The sequence below is a fragment of the Aspergillus ambiguus genome (genome assembly GCF_047715705.1).
Source record: "Aspergillus ambiguus strain CBS 117.58 unplaced genomic scaffold BDV59scaffold_30, whole genome shotgun sequence".
In the NCBI taxonomy this organism is placed as follows: Eukaryota; Fungi; Ascomycota; class Eurotiomycetes; order Eurotiales; family Aspergillaceae; genus Aspergillus; species Aspergillus ambiguus.
In genome coordinates this window covers 46,449-59,812 of record NW_027395543.1, presented here as the reverse complement: position 1 = coordinate 59,812, position 13,364 = coordinate 46,449, and the positions used below count along the sequence as shown (strand labels likewise).

General features: G+C 47.2%; 3 protein-coding genes across 3 annotated transcripts; 1 reads left to right on the top strand and 2 right to left on the bottom strand.

Moving 5' to 3' along the window:
- Positions 1-1,288: 1,288 nt before the first annotated feature.
- zrfD (putative plasma membrane zinc ion transporter) lies at positions 1,289-3,214 on the top strand (the record flags this gene model as incomplete). The annotated part of the gene is made up of 5 exons (XM_073692456.1): positions 1,289-1,541; positions 1,593-1,796; positions 1,890-2,747; positions 2,804-2,903; positions 2,956-3,214. The coding sequence occupies 5 exons, from the start codon at positions 1,289-1,291 to the stop codon at positions 3,212-3,214; spliced, it is 1,674 nt and encodes a 557-aa protein (XP_073545416.1).
- Positions 3,215-3,773: 559 nt separating this feature from the next.
- Positions 3,774-8,530, bottom strand: BDV59DRAFT_209603 (putative ABC multidrug transporter; the record flags this gene model as incomplete). The annotated part of the gene is made up of 14 exons (XM_073695420.1): positions 3,774-3,872; positions 3,932-4,368; positions 4,418-4,577; positions 4,626-4,832; positions 4,884-5,191; positions 5,247-5,340; positions 5,393-5,568; positions 5,619-5,893; positions 5,943-6,546; positions 6,605-7,110; positions 7,167-7,711; positions 7,768-8,178; positions 8,232-8,276; positions 8,336-8,530. The coding sequence occupies 14 exons, from the start codon at positions 8,528-8,530 to the stop codon at positions 3,774-3,776; spliced, it is 4,062 nt and encodes a 1,353-aa protein (XP_073545415.1).
- Positions 8,531-9,329: 799 nt separating this feature from the next.
- On the bottom strand, positions 9,330-13,101 carry BDV59DRAFT_209602 (uncharacterized protein; the record flags this gene model as incomplete). Its single annotated transcript, XM_073695419.1, has 6 exons — positions 9,330-9,541; positions 9,602-9,990; positions 10,043-11,089; positions 11,141-11,765; positions 11,953-12,950; positions 13,022-13,101. The coding sequence occupies 6 exons, from the start codon at positions 13,099-13,101 to the stop codon at positions 9,330-9,332; spliced, it is 3,351 nt and encodes a 1,116-aa protein (XP_073545414.1).
- Positions 13,102-13,364: the final 263 nt, after the last annotated feature.

Sequence of the window (13,364 nt, the reverse complement as noted above, 5' to 3'; positions counted from 1 at the left end):
GGGCGGCATGGTGGAGAATGAAAGGACCACTTGAACCGCTCTATTGATTAGTCGAAAATTGCCTATATGATGCTCAGAGTATGATATTGACGGTTTATGTGCGGAAAGGTTGCATCCTGTCGCTGTCCAGCTACAGCGGCGAGACTCCAATAATGTGGGTATTTTTCCTGAAGTTTAATGGCAAAAGAGGCAAACGGTCATTCTTATATGTGACTCAGAATGTCAATGGTCCCTTACCTACCCTATTCTCTGCTTCGCTAAAGCCAACAAGGAGAACAAAATAACCTGAAGAGACGAAAATAGCTTTTTAGACCCCAATGAGCTTTCCAATAATGCTCATATATGTACTAGCCTGCCTACCAGATGCGGTTGGCCAAGTGTAGTACATAGTCGCAACAATGTTATCATGCTTTCCACACGGTGCGATGGGGGTCCCTTAACAAATGTGTAATAGTGGTGAATATGAAGCATCCACTGGGGAGATTTCGTAAAATTGTAGCACAGGATAAACCATCCGTCGGGCATCCAAACATGACTGTATTTGAAGCCAGTAGGGAATGGTGTTGTGTCCACCACATATCCATGAGGTCTTGCTCACCGCCTTTTCGTTCACACACGCATGCAGTGACTCAGGTTGACATTGGCAGTGATGAAAAGTGACCTATCATCCTTTTGGCCGCCTCCTAATATTTAGCATTCAAAGAATGAACTCGCCCCGCTCACTCTTGACCTACTGGTACGTTCTTGTTCAAGAAAACCGCCCTTTCCTTGGGTAATAAGCATTGGGATTGTTTTCCTGCAATCTTCAGTCGACAAGGTAGCATTTCCTGGATGTATAGTACTTTCATGATGATGTGCTAGTCTATCTCTTCCGCGGATACCGTCCCAGCGGGTACATTTGTTCAGGTTGTAATATTTGCATAACATCAGGCGGACACCAGATGAAGATAACTTGTTACTATGTACGAGAACATGAGCAGGAAAATATTTCGACCGCCGTGGAGAAAACCGGGCCGAAAAAACTCGTCGTCATTGCCAAGAAGGCCTCCGGCCAGCGAGTGTCGCAATCGCCCAGCGGAAGTGGGCCCTTTCGGAACCAAATGAAAATTACGCACCTTCTAACTGGAAAACGGGGCGATTTCCCCTTAGCTGGCACAGGGTTTATTTAATGCGGGCGTGGGCATGGTTTCAAGCCTATTATGTAACAGCCACCACAGCTCTCGAAACGTCTGTAGGTTCCAGAGTTGTTCAGAAAGTATCATATAAGCCATTCGCTCCAGCAGCAGTCATGAATTGCCCATCTCGGACAGACGACACACTTCTCCATTTTGACTGGAACCAGAACCCGCCCTTATTGGCTCCGGACTTGACCACCCGCCAAGACCTGAATGGGATCTCCAATGTCCGCGAACACAAGCAAGGTATCGGGCTGAATGGGTTACCACGGTCTGCCTTTGAAGAAGCGGGCATAACAACCTCACAGTCGAAGGACCCAAAGAGGCTCGTACCCCTCAATCTGGAGGCGTCACTGACACAGTCAGGTACATTGACTTTTGTCTTTCGTTGTCAGAAACCAGTTAACCAAACAACAGGACGCCTCCGTCACCCCATGGCCATAAGGAACATAGGCCACCACAGTACATACTACCGAAGCAACTGTCAATCACTGGGCGAAAAATTGCGGAGCTGGGCATTGTGGTTTCTCTCCGTTTTGATTACGTCTGCCATCATTTCCCATAAGAGTTTGGCGAGAAATCTTGGTGTAACAAAACCTTCCGCTCCCTCACTCTTCCAAGGTATATCCTCCGTATTTTGTTTCCCCTTATATTATTCTCCCTCAAATACATCAGAACGACCAGTCGTCTAAGTTTGTAATTTATTGCCTACAGGTTCCGATAATAAGCCTCTTCTCGTTCCTCGAAAGGGAACATGTGCAAGCGGGGGTGTGAGTAGCGACGAATACAACACTTCGCTGCACGTTGGAGCTCTTTTCATCATTCTTGCGGTTTCGTTTCTTTCCTGCGCATTTCCGGTTTTAGCAATACGGTTTCCTCGACTTCGTATACCTTCGTCGTTTCTCTTCTGTGTTAGTCATTTTGGGACCGGGGTTTTGATAGCTACAGCATTTGTGCATCTGCTACCAACTGCTTTCACATCTCTTAATGACCCATGTCTGTCCGGCTTCTGGACCACTGACTATCCACAAATGCCTGGTGCCATCGCCTTGGCAGGGATATTCTTCGTGACTGTTGTTGAAATGGTCTTCAGCCCATCCCGGCACTGTTGCCGTATGCCAGCACAAATATGCGAGTCATCTGGTACAGAAAATGTTAGTGTTATTCCAAGGGTCGATATTACTGATCATTCGAATCCTCAAGCTGTCCAGCCATTGCCCTCTGGCCTCGACTCTCGCCAACATCTTCGTAACAAGGGTTCTTTCATTGGCAGGTCTTCCAGCATCAGTCGTGCAATCAATAAGATAGGGGAAGATGCAGACCGTATATGTCGCATCGCCTCTGCCCCTGAAGGTCGCCGATATGAAACTGAATACCAAGCAGAACCTATCAAGGATAGTGAGCAGAATTCTGAAGGCTTTTTGAGTTCGCACCAGAAGCATCGCAAAGAAATCATGCAGGTCTATATGCTAGAGATGGGGATTTTGTTTCACAGTGTTTTCATTGGAATGTCCCTCAGTGTGTCTATTGGGAGTGAATTTGTGATCCTGCTGATAGCGATTGTCTTCCACCGTAAGTTAATCGTCGCTTGCATTGGATGATTTAGAGTCTTGGCTCACGTGTTCTAGAAACATTTGAAGGACTAGCTCTTGGTTCTAGGATTGCTGTGCTCTCTTGGCCCGAAAAAGCCTGGCAACCATGGCTTATGTCTTTGGTGTACGGGTGCACGTATGTTAATATGCGACGTTTCATCATTTACATAGCAACTAACTCCTAATAGGACACCTATTGGACAGGCAATTGGCCTCGCAACCCACTCTCTTTACAGTCCAGACTCGGAAGTGGGCCTCTTACTAGTTGGTATCATGAATGCCATATCTGCGGGCCTTCTGATTTTCGCGTCTCTTATAGAACTTATGTCAGAGGATTTTCTCAGTGATGAGAGCTGGCGCATTCTGCGGGGGAGGAAGAGAGTATGTGCGTGCATTCTTGTTTTCCTGGGTGCATTTTGCATGAGCGTTGTTGGAGCTTTTGCTTAGGGTTTCACGTTGATAGATCCATTGCTATAGCTACTCTTGAGCATTACATGTTTCCATAAACTTAAGTTTTATTATTTTTATAGTATACAAAAGCAAGAGGTACAAATACCACTAGTATCCCACCTAGATTTACTTACAACCCTATGGTTTGCTTCACTTCCTGGTAGGCTGGAGATATGGACCCTGTTTATATACAAGGATGAGATACCTCCAACCCAATAAAAATATAATACATAGATTTCCAGATTTAGCAAGACTTGTTTCCCAGGTTTTTAAGCAAATTAGTACAAACAACACTATATTTAAAACAATATGGGTATGAAGGCCGCATAAGTACCCATCTATCTTATTTGTTTTGAAGTAGATGAATTGGCACTTTCAATGTGCTTATCGCACTATAAATAGAACTGGGCGTGTCTATAACCATGTATATTTATATAGCAAAGGTTTCTAGCCATATTGTGAGACGGCGCTGATCGGCTCCGGTGCCTCGACATACACCGGTGAGCAGTACTGCCAATATCAAAATTTTGATGCCCCTATGTGGGCTCCCAACATCTTACTCAGACCGAGCACTCTTGGTCTTCTTGCTTCTAAGCTTCATCATCAGGAAGACAACTGCATACGAACTAATACAAAAGAGGGCCGTTATACCGGTCTAACCACACTTAGCACAATCACCCAAATAAAGGTCCAGTTAAAGAAAGCGGCACTTACATCTCTCCAGCCATAGTACTTCTCCCTCAGGTTAAAGGTCTTTGCGTAGTCAGCCCCGGTACTGTACTGGCAGAAGGAACAATCCGACGTGGAGTTATCCACTAAATATCCCGGCTGTTCGCTCAGGAAAGTGGCCATATACTCTCCACACGTCTGTCCCGGAGGAGCAGTAAAGTGAACCAATTCAGATGGCTCGCACTTCACCTCCACATCCCAAAGAACCTCGGCAAGAAGTCCCCCCACAAGATACGTGAAGGGATCCAAGTAATACATCCAATATCTCCAAAATGGCTGCAACGCGGAGTACGGAACTACCACACCACAAAAGCTGATCAGGCCAGCACCAATCAGAATGGGGTTCATAATTGCCGCGAAGTACTCGTTCGGTGCGTAGGCCGCGATCCCTTGCCCTATGGATGTGTAAAGGAATTCATAGACTACCCAATGTTAGTGTTATTTTTTGTTGAATGTAAATCTTGAACGTACATATCATTTGTAAATATACCTGGCCTGCAACATTCGAGTCGTTCGGGAATCCGGCGGTGTAATACCAGCACAGGAAGTAGAGTGTCGCGCAGATAATCAGGTAAGGGATCTCGGAAACCGCCTGGGCACCAATGAATGCAAGCCAATGATAGGTTTTGGACTAGCAATGTGGGTTAGCCTGGCTTCGCACCTGGGACTAATTACTTACCTTCTTCTCTCTTGTTTCAAAAATATCACGGTTATGTAGGAAAAATGGCTGCATTTGATTTATGCAACCCGGAGCCACAAAAATGAAATTAAAGATAGCGAACAATCGGAGTTGCATAGAAAATGTACCATTTCCCATTTTCCAGAAGGTAAATCCACTAAAAAGGGCCGCAAAAATATGCAGGGTGATTTTGTTCCACATGTAATCCTTCCGCCTGTTAGCACATGCTTGCTACAATAGAGCTCAATTTGTACATACCGGAGACCGCCAAATTTGGACCATAAGACGCTTCAGTACCATGCGAAACTGGAACCAATGAGGCGTGGCAAAATCTGACTGGTCTTCGTCTTCCGCTGTGTTGGCTTTGCTATCAGCGTTCAGTGATTCCAGTTCGGCAAGTGCACGCTCCCGCTCCGTCGACTGGTTCCACACATCGACCCAGTCGATCTTTTTCTCGGTGTTTCCCTGGATTACCTCAACAATATGCTCCGCAGGGTTTTCATCTGGAGGGCATGGGGCACCATTCCTGGCAAAGTAGTCGAGCACCTTTACCGAATCCTTGCCGGCTGGGTAAAATTAGATCTCATTCAGATGGGTCGGGTCTTCATGAGATGTACTCACTTTCTCCGAAATACGCCATCTTACCACCCTTTGCGAGCAACAGAAGGGAATCAAATGCTTCGAATAGAACTGCCGAGGGCTGGTGAATAGTGCACTATACAGCCAAGTTAACAACACGGAGATCCTCGATCGCGCAGCCAACTTACCAATACTGCCTGTCCACCATCTACAAGCTTTCTCAAGAACCGTATGATGTTATAGGCAGATTGGCCATCGAGACCTGAAGTTGGCTCATCCAAGAACAGTAGTGTCGGCTTCGCCACAAGCTCAACTCCCAATGTTACCCGCTTCCGTTGCTCTATGCTCAGACCGGCTCCGGGGACTATCCACGTTAATACGATGCTGTTATGAAGTATGTAAAAGTATTCATACCTCCAATTAAAGCGTCCTCAATATCACTGAGCTCTAGAAGGGAAATTATCTGGTCAACATATGCGAGTTTTTCTTCCCGAGCTACAGTTGCGGGCTGGCGGAGTAGTGCAGAGAAAACAAGAGCCTCTCTAACCGTCGACGTGGATTCATGGACATCCATCTGCTCACAGTATCCAGTTGTTCGCTGGAAGCTTATACCCTGAGGGCGTCCATCAACCAGAATTGATCCGTTGATTTCACCGCTATCCTTCCGTTGTGCCAGAACGTCCAATAGTCTAGACAAGTCAGTTTGTGAGCTACCGAAAATTCTTTACGGTAACGTACGTCGTCTTCCCTGCACCAGAACAGCCCATAAGAGCAACTAGGTTTCCTGGTTTCACGTATCCAAACACTTGGTCAAGCAACTGCTTTTTCTGTCCATGGAAAGGGACGTGGTAGTCCAGGTTATTCCAGGTAAATGTTGACTGCTTCGCGGGTGAAGTAAGAACACCGGGGTCCGCTTTGGGCTTCAAGGTGATATCCACAGGGCGTTTCTTCTCGCTTCCGCGTTTGTATAGTAGCACCGAGGAACCTCCTTGGCTGTTGCGCAGCTCAAACCCCACGGCCGTGAGGAATATAAAGAACGCCCAGAAACCAACGATGACACCAAAGCTGCGCCAGATATGGTGAACCGAATAGCTATACTGCTCACGAATGTATGAGGCACCGTTTATCATATTTCCGTCACTGCCAGGTACTGAACAGGCACGGGAACTGGCTGCGGCATCGTTATACCCAATCCCGTAAGGGAAGTAATCTGGCTCGACACATTCGAGCTCTAAGCCCACAAACTCATTTGCCATAAGAGCCTCAAATGCGTAAGCGCCAGGATTGAGATAGAAAATCCATCGAAACCATACATGCATTTTCTCGAATGGGATCAAATAACCTGCAGGACTCTCTTCAGTAATCGTGAACGAAGTTATGCAGTATTTAATTTTTCATACCTCCGTACACGAAGAAGATGGTAGATAGTAGTCCGGAAATTTTGGATGCATTTCCGAACTGCTTGCACAGAGCACCAATTGCACGAAACATCTGCATGAAGCAGAGCGTTTGAGCGGTTATCACGATCCAGAACGTGAAAAACCTTCCTGCATCCATCTGTAATGCTGCCATGAAGTACAAAATGAGCGAAAAGCACGTCACTTGAACGATTACCATAGGGATATCCGTTATAGCATTTGCTATGCAGAAGGCAGTGGGTCGGTAAAAGGCAAATCGCTTTTGGCGAATGAGAATCGGACGACCCATGAAGGATGCGGTCGTTTCTCCCAATGACTCAAGAAGGAAGTAGAGTACAGGGAAGAATAGGACACCGGGACGCAAAAAGATCGAGGTACTGTCTGGTTTAAGATCATAGAAAATACTGCCACATACTAGGGCCTGTAAGATGGCTGAAATCACTTTTATCGCAAGGGACAATTTGTCGCCAGCCATGATTTGAAATTGCCTGATCATATATAGTCAGCCATATCGGTAGCCAAATCACCATCGTATCAAACTTACCGCACTGTACAGGCAGCTATTTGGCTTAGCAAACTGGTCGTATATGGGCTTTGGGGGCGTGGCACATGCTTTCTTCTCTTCTCACATGCCACGGACATGATCAAATCGTCATACTCCTTTCTGAGTTTTTCAGGCGGAGTTATACTGTCCATCATTTCGGAATAGATAGTACTCGCATGGTAAAGGGATTCAAACTCTTCCGGAGTACTAGGAGTTTTACCTTCCATTCCGGGACGAATGACACGCTCGGTGAGCACAGTAACAGACGTCAAGAAGTCCGCGATATTGGCACCCTTAGGGAACACGAAGCCCATCTCCTCAAAGTACTGCCGCGCCAGGCTGCGGGGTCCGTAATAAATAACTCTTCCATCCGCGAGCACAAGAACCTTGTCAAATTCGTTGTAGATGCCATTTCCTGCCTGGTACATAGTCGCCACAATAGTCTTGTCATTTTCGTTGGCTTCGCGGCGAAGCAAGCGTGCGAATTCGACCGCAGTCTTTGAATCAAGTCCACGAGTAGGATTGTCCCATAGTTGGACTGGACTCTATCCAAATTATTAGTGCCGTGAACGAATTATCAAGAGTCGCTCGTATTTATTACCTGTCCCGCCATCACCTCGGCCAACGACACTCGCTTTCTTTCGCCGCCAGAAACACCTCGAATAAACTCGTTTCCGACAAATGTCTTCTTGGTATGCAGGATTCCGAGCGAATTCAATATCCCATCTCGTCTGTCTTGCACGAAATCTTGCTTATTTTGCAGATGGTCCGGGCGCTCTCGTGGGATCTTATTGTACAAGGCAAACTTCAATGTGCGGTTGACAGTGAGCGTTGGGAAATGCACGTCATCCTCATTATTAAACATAATTTGCTGTCGAAACCGCCTGGCTTCCCTATGGTCCATGCTGCCGTACCAGGTTTCACCGGAAACTTCATCGAAGGATTCGCGGTCGTTGGATAGAACTCGCAGCAAAGAGGTGCATCCGGACCCAGGTCGTCCTAAAACGAGCATCTAGTCCAAGTAAGTCTTTCCGGGGTCTATATTCAAGTGTCAAGTCACCTCACCATTTCTCCGGGTTTAACTTGGCCATGGATGTTCTTCAGAATAGACTGGAAACTCATAAGCATTCCTGCAGTCTAAACAAGCACAACTCTGATATTATGCGTACCCTCTTTGGCTGTTTGCTTCTACGAAGAACATCCAAGCCCCGCCGCGGGTTAGCAACAGATAGTAACGTATCCCCTAAAGCCGCATCGGGTGCCTTGACATGAACGTTGACATGGCGAAACGTAACGGTCAGACGCTTGTGCACGCCCGATTCTCCGTATTCTAAGTCAATCGTATTTGAAGAGGATGTGTCCATGGTAGCTGATAATGTGTGCTGGGTAGCTAATGAACCTTGGTAGTCATACCCTAGTGCTTCATCCAAACAGCTAACAAAGTGAACAAACCCGGAGCACAGGTATTATTAGCAAAGAAGGATAAAGATTGAGTCGGTTGTCTGAGGCCTAATCTGGTTTTCTTACACCTTTAAATAAGAGACATCAGCTAGAATCTTCTTGTCCGCAAACCCGTATAGCCGTCGAGACTTATATCCGCAATTCCGTTATTCTCCACTCAGGCAAAACCAATGAAGCCCCCATATCTTGTATAGTGCTCCACTACACATGCTTCTACGCCCCGTTGGTCACGGATATATAGATGATTCGCACAATGTTATTAGCAAATTTTCGCATATCTTTCAAATATATGGCCTAGGTCAGTGAGATTAGGGAGCAGAGGCCAGGGAAACCCAATCGAATCCCGTATGAGTCCCTAGTTCCGAAATTGGCAGACAATGCCTGAGATTCTGGTGGGCGGCATATCGCAGTTGATAAGCACGTACAATTGACCGCTAGTGGCTACAAAAACCTTGGCCATCTCCGGTAATACAGGCATCCATTTACGAGTAATTTGTACCACAATATCCAGTCCGTCTAGTGGATTACGATTGTATTAGGACTGCATTAATATTTGAGGATAATTCACAAGAGTCATTCTCACAAGAGCTAGTTCATCATGAGATAGAATCTCAAAGTGCGATCAGATGGCCAAAATATTGCATATGAATTGATATATGCGCACCAACATGTCCAAAACCTTCTATCGTGATTTTATACCTATCATGCAATGTTCATAATTCGTTTCAAATCGTGAAGAGATAGAGGCTTGACCAAATAGTCATCTATCCCAGCAGCAAATGCTTGTTGCTGCATTCCGCTGGATGCCACCCCAGTAACTGCCATTATGGCAGCGCGGCGGAGCGAATTGTGTTCTTCAAACTCACGGATCTTACTGGATGATTTGATTCCATCCATCACGGGCATGGAAATATCTGCTCCATCGTTAGCCGTGCACAGATACGCTGTTATCTCCAATAAAGTGAATTATATACCCATGAGGACGTAATCAAACTGGCCATTGCGGGCTTTATACTTATCGAGCGCTATCTCACCATTGGTGGCAGTTTCGTAGCTGCAGCCAATCCTCCGCATGAAAGTGGCTAGTATTTTAAGATTGATGTCATTATCATCGACAATGAGCACATGGATGTTCTTATGGCTAACTGTCTGGGATGGAACGGGAGCGAATTCTTCCATATTCTCCTTTATGACTGGGGGGGACTCGATACCCTTGGCAAGGGCGAATGCATCTGACAATGAGCGTCCACGGTGGGGGACACCGGAGAATGGTCCAGACACCGGGCTCTGCGCCATTGGGCTTGCCTCATGATGCGAGTCGATATATCGCTGCAGGGCTTCGATAATCTTCCGAGGACCGATCCTATTCTGCTGTTAACCCATTAGTTCCATAGATGGAAATAGTGAATACTTACGGTTGAGACAGATAGATAACGTCGGCTCCTTCAATTGCAAAATTTCCCGGAAGCGATATGCCTCGTTCACCAAGGACAATAATGGTACGGTAGTCTGGCCTAGTTGAACCATCGATAGAGATTTTTTTTAGAGTGGATTCCTCCACGATCGCAATATCGCCACACGAGTCTCCGAGTGAGTCGGAAAAGCAGACTATCCATCCAGGCTGGCTGAGCAGAACATTGCTCACAGCTCCCCGGATGGAGAGTTTACGCTTTGCCTCTGCACTAAGAACTCCGCATGGAGCGTCTTTGAGATCAGCATAGGCATTCAGACCGATCAGGCATACACGAGTCATCGTGCGGGAACCCGGCTTATCAGGTAATCTCAGGAGACGAGGGTTGAGTGCTGTCTCTGCCGCAAATTCGACGGGAATGCGGACGTCGACTTGGGTTCCCACCCTGGGCTCACTTTTCACTTCAACACTACCCCCCAAGTAATTCACGAGTCGGTAGACAATAGAAAGCCCCAGCCCCACGCCTTCGCTCAGGACATTCTCCTGTGCAAATGGTTTGAACAATTTGTGTTCGAGGAAGCTCGAAGATATACCGCACCCAGTGTCGTTTATCGAAAGATGCGCAAATACCGACTTGTAGTCTTCGTTGCGCTCCATTACCTTGGACAATGAGACTTCAATGAGACCAGAACGTGTGAACTTGAAGGCATTTCCAAGGAGATTCATAACAATTCTCCTCCACGCTCCAGAGATTGAACGAATCGCCCACGAATTTTGTTCCTCGATACGAACAACGACGGATAGGTCATCGGGATTCTCATTCTCCGAGCCACCCGGTCTTCCAGTCATACCGGTCCCCGTTGGAAGATAACGACCTGCAATTTTGGAGGCATTTATGAATGACCGATGGCCAGCATAAAGTGATTCTGTGACTTCTTCAAGCATACTGTCCAGGTCGAAAGGCGTTACGAGGTTATCGAGATCGACTCCTTCATGCTGGCAGCCCGTTTTATGTATGTGCGTTAGGTTATTTATTTTGGCAAAGTCAAGTCTGCCGAGAAACGTCAGCTGGGTATTCCTGCAATGCGTCAAGACTACTTACAGGTAGTTCATCGTATCGAGAAGCGTCAGGCCACATGTTTCAACCATAGTCACCATATCTTGTTGGGCAGGTTCCAACGGGGTTGTTTGCAAAAGCTCGGCGCTAGCAAGCATACCATGCAATGGGGAGCGAAGCTCGTGACTCACTGACGAAAGGAGATCGGATTTCGACTGCTCCGTTGCTGTCCATCCAAGTTGCGAGAACTCCGAAACAAGGGAGTCACCAAAGCTCTTTAGGTAGGCTAGGTCGTCCAGACTAAGCAGGCGATGGGGTTCAGAACTCCAGACAAGCATGCCAGCAAGCCACCGCGACTTATCCCAGTTCCATAGGGGCAAAAAGATGAGAGACTTCGCCTCCGGAAACTCATTTGCTAACCGAGTCATAACAATATGATGAAGATATTGTTTCGACTCATGTTTCGACTCAACGCTTTGCAGACTGTGTCTTCGATCGCCGCTCGGAGTCATGGTGAACGGTGCCGATGTCTGTCCTGGATGAAATATTTCGCCATTTGGAAACGCGGTGAACATATCACGAAGTAGTCCTTCCGTCAGGGTCAGGCGGAAGACGTTGTCTTTGCTTTCTGTGGACAAGTCTGAAACAGCCATGCCCATCGGCTCGCACACTTGATCAGACCACTGAGCATGGGATGATAGCGTCGTAGAGTGGGTTGAAGAAGCAACAGAGTCTGTGTCTTTTCCAACATACTCGCAGTCGCTCGTACTAGAAGTGGAATAGCTAATACGCTGTTACTACCCCTTTGGGCGAAAGAAAAAGAAAAAAAAGTGAGAGTACTTACCTGCGAGAATTACTTCGTGAGGCATCGAGGAACAAGACACCATCCATATCCATGCATTCACGAATAAATGAACTAGCTCTAGCAAACAGCAGCGAGGTCCCCGGCGAAAGGGCTGTGCCTTCAGAGACGGTAACTAGGGTGCTCGATTCATCAGAGCATCTTCGAACATGCTCCTGGTGCTTCTCCTTAAACCCCGTTTCGCGAGAGCTAGAGAAAGAAGTGCGAGGCTCAATATGCCATGTCGACATGGGAGAAATATCTCGTGTCACGTTTGAAGATGTCCTCGATATGCTCTCGATATCAGAGATCCCCGACGACCTCCGCGCCGCAGAATCTGAGGTCTTGCTCATGGAGCGGGCTCTTTGTTCCGTGTACACGGCGTCAGATTGGCTTTGAACAAATTTCACGAGGGCATTGAGCATTCTATCCGACTTTTTTTGCTGTTGTATTGTCCAGACATTCTCGAGGTGGTAAGCGATGGAGCTGGCGACCTCCTGGAGGGCGGCAAGACTGCTATTTTCAAAGACCGGTCGTGGCTCCTCGCCGACTACGCAGTACGTTCCGAACACTTCTCCAGTTGCAGTCTTGAGGGGAATCTCGGCATAAAATCGAAAGGTTGGATAGCGCACAACGAACGGGTGTACTGCGAGCTCCTTTTGGAGAGACATATCGCGGATAATATGCCGAGTGGCGTCTGCTGTTACATTGGGCGAATCAATGACCTCGTAACCATCACATTTTAGACCAATCGTTCGCATGCCGAATGCACTGGCGCAAAGTTCGTGATACATAGATAGTGTCGCATGCGCGATAACATTGGTTTCCGAGCCATCGAACAAGGTCGTAAATGCCTGGTCACAGCCTATTCGGTAGAGCCCAAGTTGGGTGAGGGCCGGAAGCGTCTGATCTGAAGCACTAGAGGCCGATGATCCCTTCTTCCTGTGACCAGATACGGAGAGACCATTTGTCTGGGCTGCATTGCCTTCACCTAAAGGTTGCGAGCTGTACAATCTGTTTTATTAGAGAGGATTAGCTGTCACAAGGTCCAGAACTGAACAATTTCAAGTGCAGTTATGCCTCACCTGAGCAGCTCTGAGGCCATTCGCTGCCGGTTCGGCAGTGAATGTGAAGAGGAGGGAAGTGCTGGCTCCAAGAGCACCATATTGAGGAATTATTGCATGGTAGTTACCTGCCGAATCACCGAAAAACCAGGCACATGGGCGGGTAGGATCAGGTATGACTTTAAGTACAAGATTTGCCCCATAGTTTCAAAACCGGTTCTATTGGCCGGCCAGAAGAAATACTAAGGTTTTCACCTCCAGACACGTTCGAATATTCCGAGCAGCCGAACGCTCCTGTTCTGGGGAAGGTCTAGGCCATTGCAATGGTCTGGTGGACAACCGGGAAGCCCCACCGTGGATAAGA